The sequence below is a fragment of the Rhinoderma darwinii genome, chromosome 6 (genome assembly GCF_050947455.1).
Source record: "Rhinoderma darwinii isolate aRhiDar2 chromosome 6, aRhiDar2.hap1, whole genome shotgun sequence".
NCBI lineage: Eukaryota > Metazoa > Chordata > Amphibia > Anura > Rhinodermatidae > Rhinoderma > Rhinoderma darwinii.
In genome coordinates this window covers 115,691,912-115,714,202 of record NC_134692.1, presented here as the reverse complement: position 1 = coordinate 115,714,202, position 22,291 = coordinate 115,691,912, and the positions used below count along the sequence as shown (strand labels likewise).

The 22,291-nt window shown below is 42.6% G+C and overlaps 1 protein-coding gene across 3 annotated transcripts in view; it reads left to right on the top strand.

The window, feature by feature from the left end:
* The window catches only part of PDXDC1 (pyridoxal dependent decarboxylase domain containing 1), a 76,376-nt gene that overhangs the window by 13,959 nt on the left and 40,126 nt on the right, over window positions 1-22,291 (top strand). For all 3 annotated transcript variants that reach the window (XM_075830145.1, XM_075830144.1, XM_075830143.1), the window contains exon 2: window positions 19,694-19,767. In XM_075830145.1, coding sequence (XP_075686260.1) covers window positions 19,694-19,767 — 74 coding nt within the window. The remainder of the gene's footprint in view (window positions 1-19,693; window positions 19,768-22,291) is intronic.

Genomic DNA, 22,291 nt, shown 5'->3' with positions numbered 1-22,291 from the left:
CCCTCTTAGGTTAGGGCATCTATTTAAATATCCTACCAGTGTTAAGTGTGGGTGCAATTGCACTCACTTTATACCCATCAGTACCACCCACCCCACTCGTGCTGATCGGGAGGCATTAAAACACATGCCACATACGCTAATGTGCTTATGCTCATTCACCACTATCCTCTCTTGGCCACCAGCAGCACTGAATGAGACCCATAGTTTGTTATGTAAGCCCTTTATGTATTACTCAATGCCAGTGGGATGACTGTGGTAAGGGCAGCTGGCACATATACTTACTAATATACATGATTTGCCTTAATGTAGCCCCATATTGGCACATTTGCACACCATGATTGGGTTCATTTGCACCCCCTGCTGTAGTGTATGTGAACTGTCCTCATCACAGTTCCTGTTTTATTTTACCTGACCATAGAGGCAGAGATATATCAGCTGATACACCCAAGAGGAAGCATTCATGCTAATATACAGTCGTTCTATGGCTTTGACAGGCAATCAGTAGATCAGGATATAGAGGACGGCTTCTTAGTCAACAACTAATGCCTTTAACACTTAACATGCTTCAGTCCACTATCTTCAGCTCCACTCTGATGCGATGACCTTAGGGTTGGACGTGTTGGACTAAAGCAGCTGTAACCTGGAATCACACATGCAGTTTTGTTTTTGTTTTTTTTAGCTAAGGCCAGGAGTAGATCCAAAAATAAGGAGTATGAAGGAAATATTGATGTCTTCTCTGTTTTGCATCCATTCCTGAACTTGGTTTAAAATTCTGCATGTGTAAGTCAAGCCTAACGTCCTTAACATGTGTGTGGGTTAACAAGAAGAATGGGACAGATGGAAGAGAGTATGATGGCAGGATCAGACACTACAAGTTTTAGTTTAGCTGGCCAGTCAACGATAGTCTTTAGGACAAAAGTACCTGGGTAGCAGATGCAGAAGACACTCGGCATGGCAGACGACACTCAACTTCGATACTAGATTTCGCACTGGAACAAACACTATTACGGGATACGGGAACACTGGATACAGGATACAATTAAGGGACCATTTGCAACGACTAACATGGGCAGACGCAACAATGTTCAGGCAAGGAGAGGAAGGGCAGAGCCCTTTTTAAAGTCCAGGGTGTATAGGGATTGGCTAGGGAACTTTGCATTGGTGCGCGCGCACCCTACAGGAGTCAGTGGAGAGCTGTAAGTAGAACATGCCGGCGGTCAGCGACCGCGGGCACAACATTTTTTTTTTTTGTAATTTGTGACCATGGAGTTCGGCATAGGAGCTGTATACACAAAACATAGTAAGGCACTGTTCACGTGAGGCTGCCTTTAGGGGTATAGGTTCGGGAGTATTGCCTGAGGTATACGTCTGACTGACTGCTCTGACATATGCCACTGTATAGGCATACAGTATCGAATGTTGCCCGTAAGATCCCATGTTAAAGTGTATTTTTTTTTTTTTTTTTTTGCGGGTTGTCACTGCATAGAAAAACGTGGTAGACACTTTTTCCGGTGAATATGCAAAACATAAGGTTAAAACGTGATCTGAAAAGAGCCGCGCATAGTTGATAAAGTTAGAAAAAGACAACCTGTAATCCTACCGTGGTGGTCCAGAAGAAGGATTTTTTTTTTTCATCAAGACCATATGCAAAGTTGATTGTGATGGTGGAATTAAGGGGGTTCTACACAGGACGATTATCGGGCAGACGAGCGTTTATATAACGCTCATTGCCGATGATTGCCCTGTGTAAACGGGAACGATCAGCAGATAACCAAGCAAACACTCGATCATCTGCTGGTCGTATTGTTTTAAAAAAGTAAAACCTGGAGACGCGCTGCCGACATGATTATAATGGATGGGGACGAGCGACCGGAGTAACGACCGCTCGTGCCCATCCATAGCTCCGTGTGACAGGAGCAAGCGAGCCCTGATCATCGGTGCCTCGTTAATTGGCGCTCGCTGCACCGGCTGCTTATCGGCAGGTGTAAAAAGTACCTTCTGTTTTTTTACAGTAGTGTTTATGGTGACTCAACAATTCTTACTATGGGTTAGAAAATATGTTTACACAGAGTTTTTTGCAGGCAGAAAATTTTGCCTGGAAAAATCTGCTCTTGTTTTTTTGTCTCGTTTTTTTTACCTATTTCTTCAACAGGCAAAGGGAAAAACCGTGAGCAGTTTTTGACATAAAACACGTCAGCCATTCGCGGCATTTTTTCCGTCCCCTTGGGTTTTTGAGGCGGAAAACGCCTCCACCTACCATTTTTCCCGTGAGCTTTTTTTTTCTAGGCACGGGAAAAAACGCCTCCACCTCCCATTAGAAATAATGGGAGGCAGTTTCGGCCGTTTTTTGCCGCAGTTTAGAAGGGTTAGACGGATTGTTTGTTTTTTTTGTTTGTTTTTTTTTCGCAGTTTACCAGTTGCTGAATTTACAACATTTTAGTGTTTTTATTTTTACACAATGTTCCAATGATAAGAATAAAAAAAAAAATGACTGCCTCACTATAGCCAGCCCAGGAGCTGTAGCGCTGTGTTCTTGCATGGTTCCTCCTATGCCAGTCACTGCACTGGTTGCTCATTCACTTTAAAGTTCAAACTTGTAAATCTCGTCCACAAAGCTCTCCACAGTTCTGCTAGCCTTTACATCTCTTCCTTTATCTCTGTCTACCACCTTACCCGTCCTCTACGTTCTGCCAATGATCAAAGACTAACATCCTCCATAATCCGAACCTCCCACTCACGTCTCTAGGATTTTCTTTTGTTGCCCCAGTCCTCTGGAATGCAATGCCCCAGGCAATCCGATTAATTCCTAACATCAGCAGGTTTATGCCTGGCCTGAAAACACATCTTTTTATGGAGGCCTATAGCCATCCCTAATTTGACACCTACTATTTAACACTCCGTTTGCATTATTTCGGAGAACCTGTTATCTTTTCATTCAGCGATATCTCTCGCGATCCTTCCACCCTAATGCACTTCATATCTGTGTCTGCACAGATACTGGCTGGGTGATTGCAGATTTATGCTTCTTCCCCCAATTTTGCACAACAGATGGCAGGACCATTATACAAATCATAAACTCTTGCGAGAAGGGATTTCACTCTTGCTTGAATTGTGAAAGGGAATCTGCCCGAATTTCTTACCCACTTAAACTGCTATAATGGTCAAATAGTCTTAAAGATGCTGAATACAATTATGAAGTTTTAATATTTTTACTCCCCCCCCCCCCCCACGCATTCCTCCGCAATTTCCCCCGAAAATCTGAGAGGACTTTTATGTAGGGACTTCAGCGCACACAGATTGCGGGATTGTGGCAGGGGAGTAGACATGAAAGATGTAAATATTCTGAATCTGGGTCTAGACCCCTATATACTGGCTATAGTAGTTTAGGGCAGTTAAAGAGGCTCTGTCACCAGATTATAAGAACCCAATCTCCTACATAATCTGATCGGCGCTGTAATGTTGAGAACAGTGGTTTTATTTTGAAAAACGATCATTTTTGAGGAAGTTATGAGCAATTTTAGATTTATGCTAATTATTTTCTTAATGCCCAACTGGGTGTTTTTAAACTTTTGACCAAGTGGGCGTTGCAAAGAGGAGTGTATGACGCTGACCAATCAGCGTCATATACTTCTCGCCATTCATGTCCATTTGCACTCCGCACAGTGTGATCTCGGGAGATCACGCTGTGCAGTCACATACTCCCACATTAACTTTACTGAAGTGTCTTGAGAGTGAATAGACATTGCCTCCAGCCAGGATGCGATGTCTATTCACACTCCAGACAGACAAAAAATGGACAGAGGCAGCACTTCCAAAAAGTATCAGCAATTTATTCCCCCGTGCAATGTTTGTCCAACAGGACCTTTCTCAAGCAGGACCAGGTCCAATTGAGGCGTGCACCCAGTTGCCGTCCAGTGCTGTGGAATCTCTTCGTTTTGTGGTATTCACACTCCAGACACTTCGGTAAAGTTTTTGTGGAACTTACACAGCACAGCGTGATCTCGCAAGATCACGCTATGCTGTCATTCACAGTGTGATCTCGCGAGACCACACTGTGCTGTAATTAAGTCCCACAGAAACGTTACCAAAGTGTTGGGAGTGTGAATAGACATTTCGCCCTGGCTGGAGGCAATGTCTATTCACTCTCAGGACACTTCAGTAAAGTTAATGTGGGAGTATGTGACGGCACAGCATGATCTCGCGAGATCACTCTGTGCTGCGAGAACAGCTAAAAATGAATGGAGAGAAGTGTATGACACTGATTGGTCAGTGTCACACACTTCTCTTTACAACGGCCAGTTTGTAAAAAGGTAAACGCCCAGTTGTCTATTAAGAAACGAATTAGCATAAATCTAAAAGTGTTCATAACTTGCTCAAAAATGATTGTTTTTCTAAATAAAAGCCACTGTTATCTACATTACAGCGCCGATCACATTATGTAGAAGATAGGGCACTTATAATGTGGTGACAGAGCCTCTTTAAGGCAGAAAGACCCACAAACAAGCAACAACTGAAGACGCTGCAGTAAAGGCCGGGCAAAGCATCACCAAACGCTGGGTTTCCTCCTTTGTGATGTCCCTGGGATCCAGACTTAAAGAGGCTCTATCACCAGATTATCAAATCCCTATCTCCTATTGCATGTGATCGGCGCTGCAATGTAGAGAACAGTAACGTTTTTTGTTTTTTTTAAACGATCATTTTTGGCCAAGTTATGAGCAATTTTATATTTATGCAAATGAGCCTTTCTAATGGACAACTGGGCGTGTTTACTTCTTTCACTGCACAATCACACTGTGCTGTGGATCATGCTGGGCTGGAACAATGAGAAGTGTAGGACACTGATTGGTCACTGATTGGTCAGCGTCATACACTCCTCTGTACAACACACAGTTGGTAAAAAGTAAAAACACGCCCAGTTGTCCATTGAGAAACTCATTAGCATAAATCTAAACTAGCTCATAACTTGCTCAAAAATGATCGTTTTTCAAAATAAAAACCACTGTTGTTATCTACATTACAGCGCCAATCAGATTATGTAGGAGATACGGCACTTATAATCTGGTGACAGAGCCTGTTTAAGGCAGTCATTGCCTGCAAAGGCTTCTCTACAAAGTATTAAAAAAAAAAAACACACCATTTTATTTATGGTGATGTTAATTTGTCCAATTACTTTTGAGCCCCTGAAATGAGGAGTCTGTGTAGAAAAATGGTTGCAATTCCTAAACGTTTCACAGGATAATTTTTTTTCAACCCCTTGAATTAAACCTGAAAGTCTAAACTTCAATTGTATCTCAGTTGTTTCATTTCAAATCCAATGTGGTGGCTAGCGGAGCCCAAATCATGAAGATTGTGTCACTGCCCAAATAATTCTGGACCTAACTGTACTAGCTCCGTGTGAAAGAAGCAAACGAGTGCCGATCAACGAACTGTCCCATTGATCGGTGCTCGTGTACACGGTCCATGCCGGGCCATTTAATATCCCCTTTAAAACCATACAATCAGCCTATGAACAAGCATTTTCTCGATCATCGGCTGATCGTTGCCTTGTTTACAGAGGGCATTTATCGGGAACGATTCTGTGAACGCTCGTTTGCCTGATAATTGGCCGTTGTACAAGGGCCTTTACTTTCTGGACTGATGACAATGTTCCAAATTCCCAGCATTTACATGTTCCCTTGAAAGTGTGAAACGTAGTCTTATGGCTTATGCACCTAGCCCTGTTATTGCTCTGTGTATGAAAAGTATATGAAGTGCCAAAGTCGGGATCAGATTACCCTCTGAGAGGTTAGAAAAGCTTTTCCCAAATAATTTCTTCTAAATATATCCTTATGTGCAGTCTTTCCTTCTTTTGTTCACCTGGAGGCCCTCATATTCTGGGCCAGGACGTAGCGGTCTGACAGCTGCTATTTTCAGCCATATTGGCTCACCCAGAGGGTCTTGCTCCCTCTTTCCGAGCTGCTCTTGGCAGTCAATCAGTCACCTCGCTCTATTATACCCCTCACTGTGTAGAGACCTGTTTTATTAAATATATGCGTGTGAAACATAATCTGGTATCATGTAAATTCGAGATGTACCAGAAAAACAGAGCTCCAAAGCATTTACCATCTTTAGTGCTCTATAAGGTAACACTGGGGCAGGTTTACTAATATTCTTGTGAGTTTTACACAATGTAAACATGGACAAGGCAGTCAGAAAATGTGCCAAATTTATCACCGTGGTGCACGCTGTAAATTGGGTGCGTCCTAGCTATACACTTTTTTTTTTTTTTTTCCCCCCTCTTATACAATCTATTAGGTGGCTTAGTTTCCGCCAGTTTATTGCTCCAAAATTATGGTGCGTTTTTGGCCCCTGGTGTTGCATTTTAAGCTCTCCCCCCCCCCCTATTTTCTAGACCACGCCCTTTTCTCTATGACATATCACCTTGTCAAGCATGTCTAAAACAGTTCATAAATGTGGCTCACGTCATTTACACCAGAATTCTGGCTCAATTTGTATAGTAAATCTGCCCTAATGTTTTATAAAAATGGTAGGAATGTAGTGGTTACATCGATGAAGGAAGTAGCTAACTTCTCCACCTTTCAATAAAGATCAGTATAGCTTACAAAGCCTGAAGCGTAACTGCATGAAACGTAAGACAAGGATTTTAAGAAATAATGTTGCCGTTTATTACACACCTTCAGACACCGTTTTTGTTCAAATCTTTATAGATATACTGTAGGATCAACTGTAAAACTGAGATGTTGTGCGTTTGTCGTCAGGGAACCTAAGGTTTGTGAGAGGGATGTTTACCACCTTTTAATGTTCCATCTCCAATCAGTCTGTATCATTGACACAAGGCAGAATGGGTCCATGGGCTAATCTATTCATCAATCCTGACCCACAGCAAAAATAGGTTGCCTCATCAGCGTTCTTGTACGAGGCAGTGTTTTTCCACATATCTATCATCTGACATTGGTGTGCTCATTGCAGCTGTGTCATTAGATTACAGTTAAGGAACCCAACGTGTTTGACTGCTCCTTAAGGTCAAGGTGTGATGGGTATTATGTTGGGAGATGTTTGCTTTATATGACTGCGTCCTTTTATCATATTGAGTAGTTCTAGTCTGACTAGCACTTGCCATACACTCTTGATCTTTTGTATCCATGAACATTTTTTCCTTTCTTGATAAATACTTAAATGGACACTAACTTTTCAAACAACTTATGCTAATCTAATAATATACCTGATATATATGTATCAACTTTGTAATTTACTTACTGTTAAAATTCTGTTTTTATCCATGCAAATTCTGTGTGTAGTTACTGCCACTAGGTGTCTCCCTTCCTGTTATCTGCTATCCTCCCCCTGTTGTCAAGCAAAGTCCGTCCCTAGTTACAGAGCAGAATTGACAGGTTGCAGAAGGTGTGGGAGGGGGGGTGTCTCTACACTGCCTGCCTATACAAGTCTATGGAGAGAGGAGGGGGAAGCAGAATCCAAGTGAGAAACACACTGCTGGTAAGATTTCTGTGTCACCCCAGTTATGGATTCTCAGCTACACTACTCATTACTGCTATATAATCTCCTCTATGCTGTGATCGATAGGAGAGCAGGATTCTCCTCTTCTAAAGACATGATAGCAGTTAGGCTCTGCCTACTAGCTCAGAGACAACTGAGAATTAGTGATAGAGCCTGCAGAGGGAAAAACTGCTAAGTAATGCAGAATACACTCATATAATGGCATATAGTGTTATTCCTCATGTACACACATATGGCAGCTTATTCTTCAAAGTCGGTTATGCGTTTAAAGGGGTTGTTTGGGACATTTTAAACAGGCTTCAGACAGGCGATGTGCTAAAACGATAAAATAAGTAATATTCACCTGGTAAATCCCCTGCCGCTTTAGCGCCCCTTTCTCTGGTAGTCTCCACCAGTCTGTGTACTTTTAGAGGACGTGATCACATCCCGTTCCATGTGACCTCTGCAGCCCAAAACTGGCCTCTGCAATGATGCGCTGTTCTTGCCAGCATCACCAATGAGGCCAGTGATTGGCTGGACCAGGGCAAAAATCCCTTCCTGTAAAAGTAAACAGACTGGCGGGAAGCACCAGAGCGACAGTGCTGGAGAGGTCGGGGATTTACCAGATAATAATTATATTGTTAGTACATCCCCTGTCTGCAGCCAGTCTTTTAAATATCCGAGAAAACCCCTTTTAAAACAGCAATTTTTGACAATATCTTAGTTTTTACAAAACGACCTTATTTTTCGGACTATAAGACGCAGTTTTTACCAAGAATAAATCTTGCTAAAAAGTCCCTGCATCTTTTTATAGTCGGCCGTCAAAGTACCCGGGAGGGGATGATGATTGGAGCGAATTCACGCGCTGAGCCTGCTCCATACACTGCAGGTGTCAGCTGTGTTTTACAGCTGACACGCTGCTCTAACTAGTTAAATGCCGCGGTCAATAGCAACCGCGGCATTTGTAACGGTTTTCCCATGAATGACACTTATGATATATCCACAGGATATGTCATAAATGTTAGATTCGGGTCCCATCGCTGGGACCCGCACCTATCTCTAGAACGGGCCCCCCTAAACCCAGTTCTGGCTTACTCAGCTCCGCTGTCTCCTGGTCACTTCCTGGTTAGGTGGTCGGGAGTTATGGAAACAGCCGAGTGTTCGCTGAGTTACACTGTTTCCGTAACTCCCATAGAAGTGACTGGGAGTTACGGAAACAGCGTAGCACCGCGAGCTACCCTGTTTCTGGAACTCGGTAGCTACGAAAACAGCGTACATGGTTGAGTTACGGAAACCACGTAACTCGCTGAGCTACACTCTTTACGGAACCCCCATAGCACTGAATAGTAGTTAAGGAAACAGGGTAGCATGCTACATTGCTTCTGTAACCACCATTCACTACTATGGGAGTTACGGAAATAGCGTAGCAAGTGTAGATCGCTGGTTCAAGTCCCCTAGGGGAACCAATAAAATGTGTAAAAAAAAAAGAAAAAGTTAGATACATTTTGAGGAGGGTAAAAAATATATAATAGCGCTAAAATTTTTTAGTAAAGTGATAAAAGATCGTATGTATCAAAAAAAATGGTGCCAATAAAAACTGCAGTTCGTCCTGCAAAAAATAAGCCCTCACACCGCTCAAACGATGAAAAAATATAAAAGTTATGAGATTCAATGTGGTGAAAGCGAACAAAATGTTTTTTAACCAATAGTTTTTTCTTTGTAAAATGAAATTCTTTTTCCTATTTTCTGTTGACAAAAACCTGGGTTATACCTGCGTCTTATAGTCCGAAAAATACGGTATACTGGAATCTTTACTTGAGGTATATGGGCGAGTTCCTTTTTTCTATTTCCAGCTTGTTGATGTCCCTACTCTAATACCTTTTTGGTCTGATGTGAAAGTTCTTATTGTGTAGCTACTAATAAATCAAGTTGCTTCTGTCTATAGCAAGAAGTCTAATATATGGTTTTAATGTAAATTGTTGCTTTCACAATGTAGCCGGTGAAGGGCTAGATTATCATGATCACTGGGCTACTAAACAAGTCATCTCCAGCATCTACAAATATCCGTTATACCCTTCACAGACCTGACACTCTTCTTAACATCTGGATTGAAGGCTCTGTTCGGACACCTCGGTGGAACCCAATGGACCTCATTAAAAGTCAGAAGGGTCTGCCGAACACCACTTTGTTGATAGATCCATCGCAGCCTTGTGGTTTCTGTTATAAACGGGAGCCACAAAGAGAAAGGAAACAATCTAATGTAAATGGGGTTCTCCCGACAGGAGGTGTTGGGGGTAAAGAAGGATTGCCCAGATTCAATTTTAACATGCCCAATAATCTTGTTCTTGCGGGAGATAAGCCGCTACCAAAGTTGTCTGACAGTGGGTTAATTCCCTCTGCACGCCTAGCCTAGCATGCATGTGTAGTGGGGAGTTTGGAGGAATAGTTGTCTGCCGACCGCTATTTAAAGCGTCTGACCACCTCTATTCTGCACTTCTGTTCACACGGCGAACTAAAAACGGCCGTAAAATTCAGAGCGGTTTTCAAATGAAAACAGCCCCTGATTTTCAGCCGTTTTTAAAGCATCAAGCGTTTTTTGATGCGTTTTTTTACGGACCTTTTTGGAGCGATTTTTCTATTGAGAAAATGTAAAACCGCTCAAGAAGTGACCTGCACTTTTTTTTACGGGGCGTTTTATGCACCATTTTTACAAACGGCCACCTAAAACAACGCCATATCGGAACAAAAAGCTGATTTTCCCATTGAAATCAATGGGCAGATGTTTGGAGACGTTCAGCTTCCGTTTTTCGGGGCGTTTACGGCCTGGAAAACGGCTGAAAATAAGCCGTGTGAACATACCCTCAGGCCTAATTGACACAAACATGTTCGGTCCGTGATATATGGACCGCATGTCGGCCGCGTTTCCCAGACCAAACACCGTGCAGGGAGCCGGGCTCCTAGCGTCATAGTTATGTACGATGCTAGGAGTCCCTGCCTCTCCGTGAAACTACTGTCCCGTACTGAAAACATGATTACAGTACGGGACAGTTTTCCCGCAGCGAGGCAGGGACTCCTGGCATCGTACATAACTATGATGCTAGTAGCGTTTCTCCCTGCAGTGTGTTCGGTCCCGGAAATACTGCCGACATGCGGACCGTAAATCATGGGCCGAACACGGTCGTGTGAATTAGGCCTAAAGATGTCATCCCATCAAGTACATTTTTTATCTATCATTGAGACTATTAGTTGAAAGCAAAAATTAGAAAAAAAAACTTGAGACTATTGAATTAACAAAATGTTTTACTGAATGTTTTTTTTTTCTTTTTTTACCTCGCCCGTATGATGTTTATCCCACCATTTAATGATATTTGATCGTGAAAACTCATCTGAAGGCATTGGCAGCGTTAAGATTACTTTTGCTTTGAAAATACTTATCTCAGCTTTATAAATAGCATTAGTCACGCTTTCTGACAACGTCGACAAGTGCTGTTGAGTATAATATGGAAGTGTCGGCTTATGTCAGCACTTCCACAGCTCCTGATGCTGCTGCGTGTCAACAGTCTGATTATTTATAGATATCTGTTCACTACAAAAAGACCTTTTCCAACTTGGACAAAATATTTTTTGTCCAAGTTGGAAAAGGTCTTTTTGTAGTGAACAGACATCTAGAAATAATTGTTGCTCTCTAAATCCCAATATATTAACTAAAACCTTTTTGAATTCCTTTTTGGATGGATAAGGCTGTGTACACATCTGCGTCAGGGCGACGTTCCGTCTGAGCTTTCCGTCAGAACGGAGCTCTGACTGATACAAACTGAAACCGTAGGTTTCCGTTTCCATCATCACCTTTGATTTCAATGGTGACGAATCCGGTTTCAATGGTTTCCGTTTGTCTCAGTTGTGCGAGGATTCCGTCAAAATGACGTAGTCTACTACGGTATTGATTCTGTCAAAACGACAGAACCCTTGCACAATGGAGACAAACGGAAACCATTGGTATCGGATCCGTCGATGGAAACGGAAACTTATAGTTTCCGCTTGTCAGTCAGGGCTCCGTTCTGTCAGAACGGAGCCCTGATGCAGATGTGAACGAAGCGTAACCTAAAGAAATCTGACACCGCTTTTGTCCTGTATACGTGACAAAGGAGTTTTTTCCTATACATGAGACAAACGGAAACCATTAGCACCGGATCCGTCACCATTGAAATCAATGGTGATAGAAACTGAAACCTATGGTTTCCGTTTTTCAGTCAGGGCTCCGTTCTGACAGAAAGCTCAGACAGAACGTCCGAATAGAGCCCTGACGGATATGTGAGCGAAGCCTGATGAGCAGTAGGGTGAAGCAGGATGCAAAAAGATTCTGTCTATCTGGGCTACAGGTAAAGGCAGATCACATCAACAGAGTAGAAAATTTGCATGGGTTATTTGGCCAACATTACATGCCAATGTGATATTTTTTTCTTTTTTTTTTTCTTCTTTAACTTGGAGTGCGCTCGTTTCCTAAGAAGCCAGTTAACTTGAAGAGGATCTGTCATTAGACAAACCTCTTGAAATAGGTTAGGACTAGACCATGACTTTGGGCGCAACTAGGGCTGGGTGATTTTGGACAAAAATAAAATCTAGATTTTATTTCAACACTTTGGGTTATTTTTTTTTTTTTCGATTTTGAATCTCGATTTTGTTTTTTTTCTCTTTCTGTTTATTTAACAGTAATACCAAGGGATTTAAAGGGACTCTGTCACCAGATTATAAGTGCCCTGTCTCCTACATAAGGAGATGGGCGCTGTAATGTAGGTGACGGTAATGCTTTTTATTTAAAAAAACGATCTTTTTTCACAAAGTTAGCAGCGATTTAAGTTTATGCTAATGAGCTTTCTTAATGCCCAAGTGGGCGTACTTTTACTTTCGACCAAGTGGGCGTTGTACAGAGGAGTGTATGACGCTGACCAATCGGCATCATGCACTCCTCTCCATTCATTTACACTGCGCTAGCGATATAGATATATCACTATGTGCAGCCACATACACAAACCCTAACATTACTACAGTGTCCTGATAATGAATACACATGAAATCCAGCCTGGACGTCATGTGTACTCAGAATCCTGACACTTCTGAATCTTTTTTTGTGAGATTCCGGCAAGTGAAACCATATCTCGTTTAGTTCCGAGATCTCGCGAGATTTCGTATCCGTTGCTGGAATCTCACAGAAAAGAGTCAGAAGTGTCAGGATTCTGAGTACACATGACGTCCAGGCTGGATGGTCAGGTGTATTCATTATCAGGACACTGTAGTAATGTTAGGGCTTGTGTATGAGGCTGCACATAGCGATATATCTATATCGCTAGTGCAGTGTAAATGAATGGAGAGGAGTGCATGATGCCGATTGGTCAGCGTCATGCACTCCTCTGTACAACGCCCACTTGGTCGAAAGTAAAAGTACGCCCACTTGGGCATTAAGAAAGCTCATTAGCATAAACTAAAATCGCTCCTAACGTTGTGAAAAAAGATCGTTTTTTTTAAATAAAAAGCATTACTGTGACCTACATTACAGCGCCCATCTCCTTATATAGGAGACAGGGCACTTATAATCTGGTGACAGAGCCTCTTTAATAAATTTTCTTTATATAAATAACTTTTTAACCTATATTACTATAATTATTGCAAGTGACTCCACAACTTTTAACCTCTTCAATACTTTATTTTTTATCATAAATAGAATTGGAAAAATGTATATCTAATTGATTATAACTTCTGTGTTCCCCGGCAGGGAACAGGGAAACAGAATCTATAATCAATGAGGCACTGCGTGCACTAACATCCTTCTCTACCCGTCACCACCTTAGCCGGTCTCCGACATTGCCGGATTCACACGACCGTGAAAAATGGTCCCTGTCTCAGCCTGGTTTCGTGGCCCGATCATGGTACATGTGGACAGGACTCCTGGCATCAGTCATTTAGGCTACAATCACACGACCGTGAAAAAAAATTGCCGTTAAAAACTGATCAATGGTTCGTTTTTTTTATGTCCGTTTTGCATCAGTGTCTCCAAATTCTCGTCCATTTCCAGTCTGTCTTTCATGGCCGTGAAAAAAAGGATGGATTTAGTTTCAGGGTAGATAGTGCCCACATATAGTGTCCCAATACCCACATTTAGTGACAGTGCCTACATGCAGTGCCTGCATAGTGCCCACATGCAGTGCCTTCATGTAGTGATAGTGCCACCCCCCCAATATAGTGAGACAGTGCCAAGCCCACTTGCAGATTGCAGCACCCCCCATCCCTTGTAGATTGCACCACTGTAGCTGCCACTCACTAGGAGCTGAATCCCCGGCCAGAGGTTGCCGGGGATTCAGCTCCTAGTGGGAGCTACAGCGGCACGATCTATAAGTGGGGGGGGGGGGGGGGGTTGTGCGATCAACAAGGTACAATCTAATTGATATATAAGTCCCCTCTTTAAGGTATATTCACACAGTATGCAACGTTTCCATCCTAAAATTTGTAGGGAATTTCAGCCGAAAAACCGCACCAAATTGTGGTGCAGGTTTTCAGGCGGAATCACCGCTGTGGAAAACAGAGTTCGCAAAAAAAAATACTTAACCCCCAGGCATTTCCATAGTGACGCGTCCCTTTGTTGACCGCTGCAGCCAGTCACATGGCATGAAACATCATCCCTGGAGGCCGGACTGCGCGGAGAACAAAGGGACACGTCGCTATGGCAAGGCCTGGGGTATAAATATTGTCTTTTTTTTAAATTAAATTTAAATTAAACAAATGTTGTTGTTTTTTTTTGCATTGGAGTTGCAGCTTTTCACAAAAATGACAACATTTGTTTTGAGTTTTACCAACACATTGATTGTGAGTGTGAGCATACCCTTATACTTTTCCTTCTGTTACGATCTACTACTGCCATTGGCTAAAACTGCATCAAATGCTAAGGCCTCATGCACACGACCGTAGCGGTGTGCACGGCCCGTGAGTGTCCCCCATGGGCCGCCCGTAAATCACGGACTGTGCATACATTGATTTCAATGAGCCTGGACCGCAAATGCGGCCCGTAATAAGACGTCCTATCTTTTTGTGGTCTGGGCTCCCTGCCAATGCACGGACCGTGGAAAGCATGGTCGTGTGCATGGGCCCATAGCAATGAATATGTCCGCAATTCACCCAAGGGTTTTCGGGTGAATTGCGGACGCAGCAACACGTTCGTGTGCGTGAGGCCTAAATGTGTGCATCCAGCTCAAGTTGCGTTCTGTTGCACGTCAGATGCACTCATTGAAGTCTGCCCTTGTATTTCTGGTATGTGTGTATGATGGGATTTCATGTGGAGAAACAAAAAGAAAGTTGTGCAATTACAGTTGCATAAAAATTGTGCAAAGTTTGCATGAAAGTCCCAAGTGCATACAAAACTTTCAACTGATGACTTGATGTAACTATGAAAAGCATCATCTTTCCCTGGCCCGAGGGCGTCTAAAAGGTGCAGTTGTATTCACGTAATATCCCGGAGGTTGGAGGTGACTTGAGCCCATCATGACACATACCGGCCTGTATGCAATGCTTGCCTACTATTCATTTTCTTCAATGTTTTTTCTGCTTTTTAGCTCTCTCATCTGCATTGTTTATTAGGATCTGAAGTAATCTGAAATCCACCTCCTGGTTCATCAGAGGCTCCGGCTAGAGCTGTCTCTTCCTAAGGCCGTATGTCGGCCGCATTTCCCAGACCGAACACACTGCAGGGTGCCGGGCTCCTAGAATTATAGTTATCTATGACGCTGGTTGTCACTGCCTCGCTGCTGGAAATCTGTCCCGTAATGTTTTCAGTACGGGACAGTAGTTCCGCGGAGAGGCAGGGACACCTAGCGTCATAGATAACTATAATTCTAGGAGCCCGGCTCCCTGCAGTGTGTCTGGTCCGGGAAATGCGGCCGCCATACGGATCGTATATATCACGGACCGAACACGCTCATGTAATTCCGGCGTATTGCTTTACACTGCAGCTCTGCTTGTTCTGATTGGCTGCTGTGTATAAATATAAGTATGCCACAAGTTCACCAGGAAAGGCCCTTTTACGCCGGCTGGTAAACGGCCGTTGCAGCGAGCGCCGATCAACGAGACATCGTTGATCGGCGCTCGATTGCTCTGGTCACACGGAGCTATGGATGGGGACGAGCGCTAGTTACTCCCATCGCTCATTCCCATACGTTATCATGTCAGCAGCACGTTTCCCTGTTTACACAGGGGGATGTGCTGCCGACAACGATGATAATTCACTTTTTTAAAACTATACGACCAGCAGATGATCGAGCGTTTGCTCGTTCATCTGCTGATCGTTCCCCTGTTTGCACGTTCTATGAACACTCGTCTGCCCGATAATCGTGCTGTGTAAAACCCCCTGAAGTCTGTGCTTGGAGAGCGGTTTCTCTCGGAGAAACATGTTTTAGCATTTATAGCACAAACCAGGGATTCCTGTTCTTCTGGGTGTGCAGGGGGCAAAGTACACGCAGATAATGTCCCTTCCCTTATCTCTGTCACTCTGAGCTGCTTGTGTTAGTGCAAATGTGCGGTGTCAAAGATGATGATTAAAAGCTTCATGATGTGCAGTGTATGAATCCCTGGTGTGTAATACAATAATTCTCAGTATATTGTGTAATATTCCTGCGTGTGCATGAAAGAGCTCTCTGCTTCACAGGACATTACTGACAGATGTCAGAGGATCTAGGATGTAGTCAATATTTTCCTGTTTGCTGAAGGTGTTTGGCTCTGGTTAAAAGCGAGTTTTGTTTATTTGTGACCTCATCAGGATGTTACTTCCTTGCCCAATGCCTTCTGATGGAATGAGGAAAGGCCGGCTCTTCAAAGCCTTATCTGAAGCAGCAATAAAGAGCGCCCAGCAACTTTATATTGAGATATAAAAAAGACTGGTTATTGTAACTATTGTGGCTCTGTTCACTCCTCCGTTATTTCTTTTCCGTCGGGTCTCAGTTGCTTTTTGACGGTCATAGTTGATCCATTATCAGTCAATGGGAAGAAACAAAAAACGGGTCCATCATAAAGAAATGCGTCATGGCTCCTGTATAAAAACGGAAATCATGACGCAAGTGTGAACAGAGTAAAGAAGTGCTCTTCAGTCATCATGGATTACAGCTTTAAAGAGGCTCTGTCACCAGATTATAAGTGCCCTATCTCCTACATAATCTGATCGGCGCTGTAATGTAGATAACAGCAGTGGTTTTTATTTTGAAAAACGATCATTTTTGAGCAAGTTATGAGCTAGTTTAGATTTATGCTAATGAGTTTCTCAATGGACAACTGGGCGTGTTTTTACTTTTTACCAACTGTGTGTTGTACAGAGGAGTGTATGACGCTGACCAATCAGTGACCAATCAGTGTCATACACTTCTCATTGTTCCAGGCCAGCATGATCCACAGCACAGTGTGATTGTGCAGTGAAAGAAGTAAACACGCCCAGTTGTCCATTAGAAAGGCTCATTTGCATAAATATAAAATTGCTCATAACTTGGCCTAAAATGATCGTTTTTCCAAAAAAACAAAACACGTTACTGTTATCTACATTGCAGCGCCGATCACATGCAATAGGAGATAGGGATCTGATAATCTGGTGACAGATCTCTTTAAGTTTTATTAACATTCAGCTCATGTAAAATTAGACCAAAAATGTTGGAATTTTTTTTTTAATTATTTTTTTTTTTCACCTGTCTAGTGGTTTTTATTTTTTCGTTGCTGTTGCTACCTGCAAACCATCAACAAGCTCTTGTTGACATATTTGTATTTTTTTTTTTTATTGTGTTTGGTATTTTGAATTCACTGTTGTGATTCTCTGGGTAAAATGCTGCGTTTGCCCAGAGGAAAGGCACCCACCCCACCCCCAAAATGATGATGATGTCATGGGCCGCTCGGGAATATGTTCATGGAGTGCATGGAAAAAACTCATTAGCATAAAGCTAATATAGGTCATAACTCCGTAAAAAAATTATCGTTTTTCTAAATAAAAAACACTGACACTGCTGTTATCTACATTACAGCGCCAATCACATCATGTACAAGATAGGCCACTTATAATGTGGTGACAGAGCCTCTTTTAGTAATAACCTCCACCCACCTCCTGAAATCATATTCATGGATATTTGGGATTCGGGGTCCTCACACTGCTCAGCTGCTTAGTCTCTCCCTGATCAGAACTGACATGTAGTGAATGAATGGTCACTTGTGAACTTCTTTCTCTAAGGGTGTATCTACACGGTGCAGTTTTGCCACGCAACCAAAAAAAGCACAGAAGAAACACATTATTTTTTACCGCAAAACCACGGTAAAAATACATGCAGTTTTCGGCCGCTTGGCGGAAAAAAAATGCCGCAAAATCGCACCGTGTGAATACAGCCTAAGGCTAGGGCTAGAGAGCGTCTTCAGGTGCTGTGCTGCATCACTGCCTTCTCTATAGGATTGGTGATGTACGGCTAGATGCCACTGTGACGCACTGCATTTAACTACAACCTTATCACAAGGGGCAACCAAACTTTACACCTTAATCCCTGAAGACTATTCATTCCGTTCATATGATCTAGTATTGAAGGTTTGTCTCACCGTTGTGCTTGGTTATGGGGCTGTATAAACTTGCAGCTCATATTCAGAATAGTGACTTGCTGGAACAGTTGATGTAAAATGAGAGCCCACGTTTTAGACGGCAGTGGATTATGGCACAAGTCTTTGGAAAATGCAATTACTTTAAAGGGAAACCTGATAAGTGCATTGGAGCTGGTCAGAAAACAGCAGGGGGGGGGGGGTGGTGTTTGAATGGTTGATACAGCTTTTCCATGTCTACCAGTTTTTATAAATCACTTCTAGTTCTAGTCTACCCATGTGGGGCAGTGGGACGTTTGAGCCGACTTACGTCTAGATGCAAACTTTGCACCTTAGTTAGGGGCCTTTTACACGGGCCAATTATTGGGCAAACAAAAAACCCTGTGTAAATAGGGCAACGATCAGCCGATGAACGATCAAGCGCTGGTTCATCGGCTGATTGCATCGTTTTAAATGCCATAAATATTATCGTTGTCGGCAGCACATCTCCCTGTGTAAATAGGGAGACGTGCTGCCAACATGATAGAAATGTATGGGGACAAACGATCATAGTAACAAGCGCTCGGCCCATACATAGCACCTTGTGAAAGGAGAAAACGGGCGCCTATCATCGAGACTTTTATGACCCTGAGGGTGGCAAATGGCTATTTCGCCACATCCTAACATAATTCTTTCGGCGTCAAAGGGTGAACTGCCACCGTTTGCAATGGGACCAACTTCCTATTACTACAGCACCATTCACATGCAGTGGAAAACTGTACTGCAGTGGGTGAAATCCACAGTAAAATTTGCATGCGATTACAGTGTTGGCTCCGCCTACAGCTGCCATTCAGTGCCGTGCAGGCCCCGTTGGACTCCATATGTGGAGATGTTACATACAGTATGGAGTCCAATAGAGCATGTAACAAATTTTTTTTTTGTTTTCAACCTTTGTATGGCTCTATATGAAATTCCTTATATACCGTATATATATTTTATGTGCAGAGAAAAATTATAGTCATTGCTGAAAGTAGCCAATCAGATTCCAGCTTTTATTTTGCCGTTTTGATTGGCCACCGTTCCAATTTGTCTGCACTCGGTTTTATACATGACACCTTTTTTTTTTTTTTTTCTTCTTCCAACTTGCCAATGCATCTAGAAGATTGCTACTGGGTAAAAAAATTCTTTTTATTGAGGTCTACAAAACCTTATTGGCAGGCAACTATAAAGTTAAACTGATTTCCAGTTTTGCCCCTTTTCAAGACTACTTTGAAAAAAAAAAGCTGGAATTTGATTAGTATGGAATATTTATGGGGAGCTGTAATCGTGCTGCAGCATGGCACAACATGACATCCATATTCCCTGATGGGGACAACGCCGAAGCTACGACAGGCTTGTAGTTTGCTGGCAGAATCGAAGGACAATTAGGAGTGACCAAAGCACAGAGGTCATATCATCTATATACCTACCAACGACTAGATCAAGAGAAATCTGAACCTGGTGACATTCTAGTATTTTGTTATATTCTAATATTTATATTCTATAATTGCATCCTGTGCTATCATCTTATTACATATTTTACCCAATCACTTATTATTTTTCTGTTTTTATCCATTTGTAGATGGTGGACCCAACCTTGGCAGAAATGGGGAAGAATCTTAATGAAGCAATGAAGATGCTGGAAGATGGGCAAAAGTGGGTATTAAGACCGGACAGTTTACATTTTGTAAGGCCGGTTTTACGCGAGAGCAGTCAGATTGATGATGCTATTAGTTTGGGTCATTCGACCTGCGGTTGAGCAAGGTTTAGCAGTCAAAATATGTATTTCACTCGTACGACACTGGCTTTGTGTTGTATTTGCGTTATACCACCAATGAAGGTGAAGAAGCTCCTTAACCCCTAGACGCATTATCATGAACGTGATAAGTGTCATAAAGAAGTATGGAGGGCGCTCACAGGCTGAGCGCCTTCCATACTCTACGGGTGTCATCTGTGTTTTACAGCTGACGGCCCAGACTAACGTCTGGGATCAGCGATCACGCTGTTTCTGGCCGTTTAACCCCTCAAATTCTGCGGTCAATTGTGCTATAGCATCTGAAACATTGAAATGAGGGGGCGGCCCCATCCGACAGCTCCTCGGTGCCCCCACTCCGCTATCGGGGGGGCGCAGGTGGTTGTCATGGCAGCCCGGGGGCCTAATGAAGGCCCCCAGTTCTGCCTTTTGTCTGCCTCTGTTAAGCAGTGTCTCAGCCTGTGAAAATGATGATATACTGCAATACATTAGTATTGCAGTATATTGTACCAGCGATCTAACGATCGCTGGTTCAAGTCCCCTACGGGAACCAATAAATGGTGTAAAAAAAAAAAAAAAGTTTAATAAAGTTGTTAGTAGTGGGAAAAAAAATTACGTTTAAAAAAACAAACATTTTCCCATTTTTTTTTTTTTTCCTCTAATGTAATGGAAAAATAAACAAAATTGGTATCGCTGCATGAAATAAAAACTACTGCTAGTCCTGCAAAAATAAGCCCTCACACCGCTCATTCCACGGAAAAATAAAAAACGTATGGCTCTCAGAATGTGGTGAAACAAAACAACTTTTTTTTTTTTTTAAAGTAATTTATAAAAAATAAAAAAAATTATATAAATTTGGTATCACCGTAATCGTATTGAGATGCAGAATAAAGTTAAGTTGTCGTTTTTACCGTAAAGCCGTAAAAACGAAAACAAAAAAACAATGTAGGAATTGCAGTTTTTCCAATTTCACCCAGCAAATAATTTTTTTTCAGTTTCCCAGTACATTATATGATACTTTAAATGGTGCCATTAGAAACGACAACTCCTCACACCGCTCCATTGACGGAAAAATAAAAAAGTTACGGCTCTTGGAACGCGGGGAGTGAAAGATGGCTCTGTCCTTAAAGGTGTTTTCCCATGAGGGACGTTTGACATATTCACAGGACATGTCATAAATGTGAGATGCGGGTCCCACCTCTGCGATTGCGGACTCCCAGCCACTTCCTGACTTCGCTGAGCTACACTATTTCCGTAACTCCCATAGTAGTGAATAGCAGTTACGGGAAGGAGCGTAGCATCCGAGCTATACGGTTTCCGTAACTACCATTCAGTTATATGGGACTTACGAAAACCGCGTAGCTCAGCAAGCTACGCTGTTTTTACCTTCATGGTCGGAAATCAGCTGACACACAAAGAGGTAGAACGGGGTTTAGGGGCCCTGTTCTAGAGATAGGTGCAGGTCCCAGATGTGGGACCCGCAACTATCTGACATTTATCACATATCCTGTGGATATGTCATAAATGTCCCTCGTGGGAAACCCCCTTTAAGGGGTTGGTTAGTTGTGTAGAGCGCTCGGTGATGCAGCTTAAAGAAGGGGTGCTGACAGTCCTGGTTCTACTGTTACACCATCCAGATCAGCAGGAGAGCTAAAGCAGCTGATAGCACCCCCTAAAATCCCACTTTGGGGGCAGTTAAGCAGATGCTGTTAAGCGACATCTACGTGATTATGTAAAAGACGTTAACAGGGGCACATACATTTTTAGCCATAATGGAATTCTGTTTTGCAGTTACAAGAAATGTTATAATCCTGCACAAAAGTGGAGAACAATTTGTATGAGATATGAAATGTGGTTTTGAAGAAACATGTATATATTTTTTATGCATGTCTTTTTATACACCGATTTATAAAAAAATACAGAACCATATGTAATTTCAATATATATACATGTACAATATCCGATAATGGACCCCAGCAGTCGGACTGCCACTGATCAAACGTTAATGGCAGATCCTGAAGATGTGCCATAAATATGTATAGTTGGAAAATCCATTGATGGTGTTGATGACCCCAACACATAAAGAAAAAAGTACTTTTATCATAAAAAAAATTGTATTTTCTGTGTATAGTAAAATAAATCTTCCTCGGACCAGACTGTATGCAGCTCCATACACCCATTATTCTGCCCTGCGTACATTCACTATTCTGCAGGGCAGCTGTGCACTGAACACATAGAAAGAGGGGAGCCAGCGGTCGCAGGGTGAGCACCTGCATGCACTGACTGATGCCTGTACCAGACTCTGACATGAACCCCTCAACCTGTTCCGCAGCACGTTACATGTCATTTACTAATACAGTCCCCTGAACCTACTAATTAATGTTGGAGAAGCAAATTTCTTGGAGTCATTTAGGTCAGGTACCTATA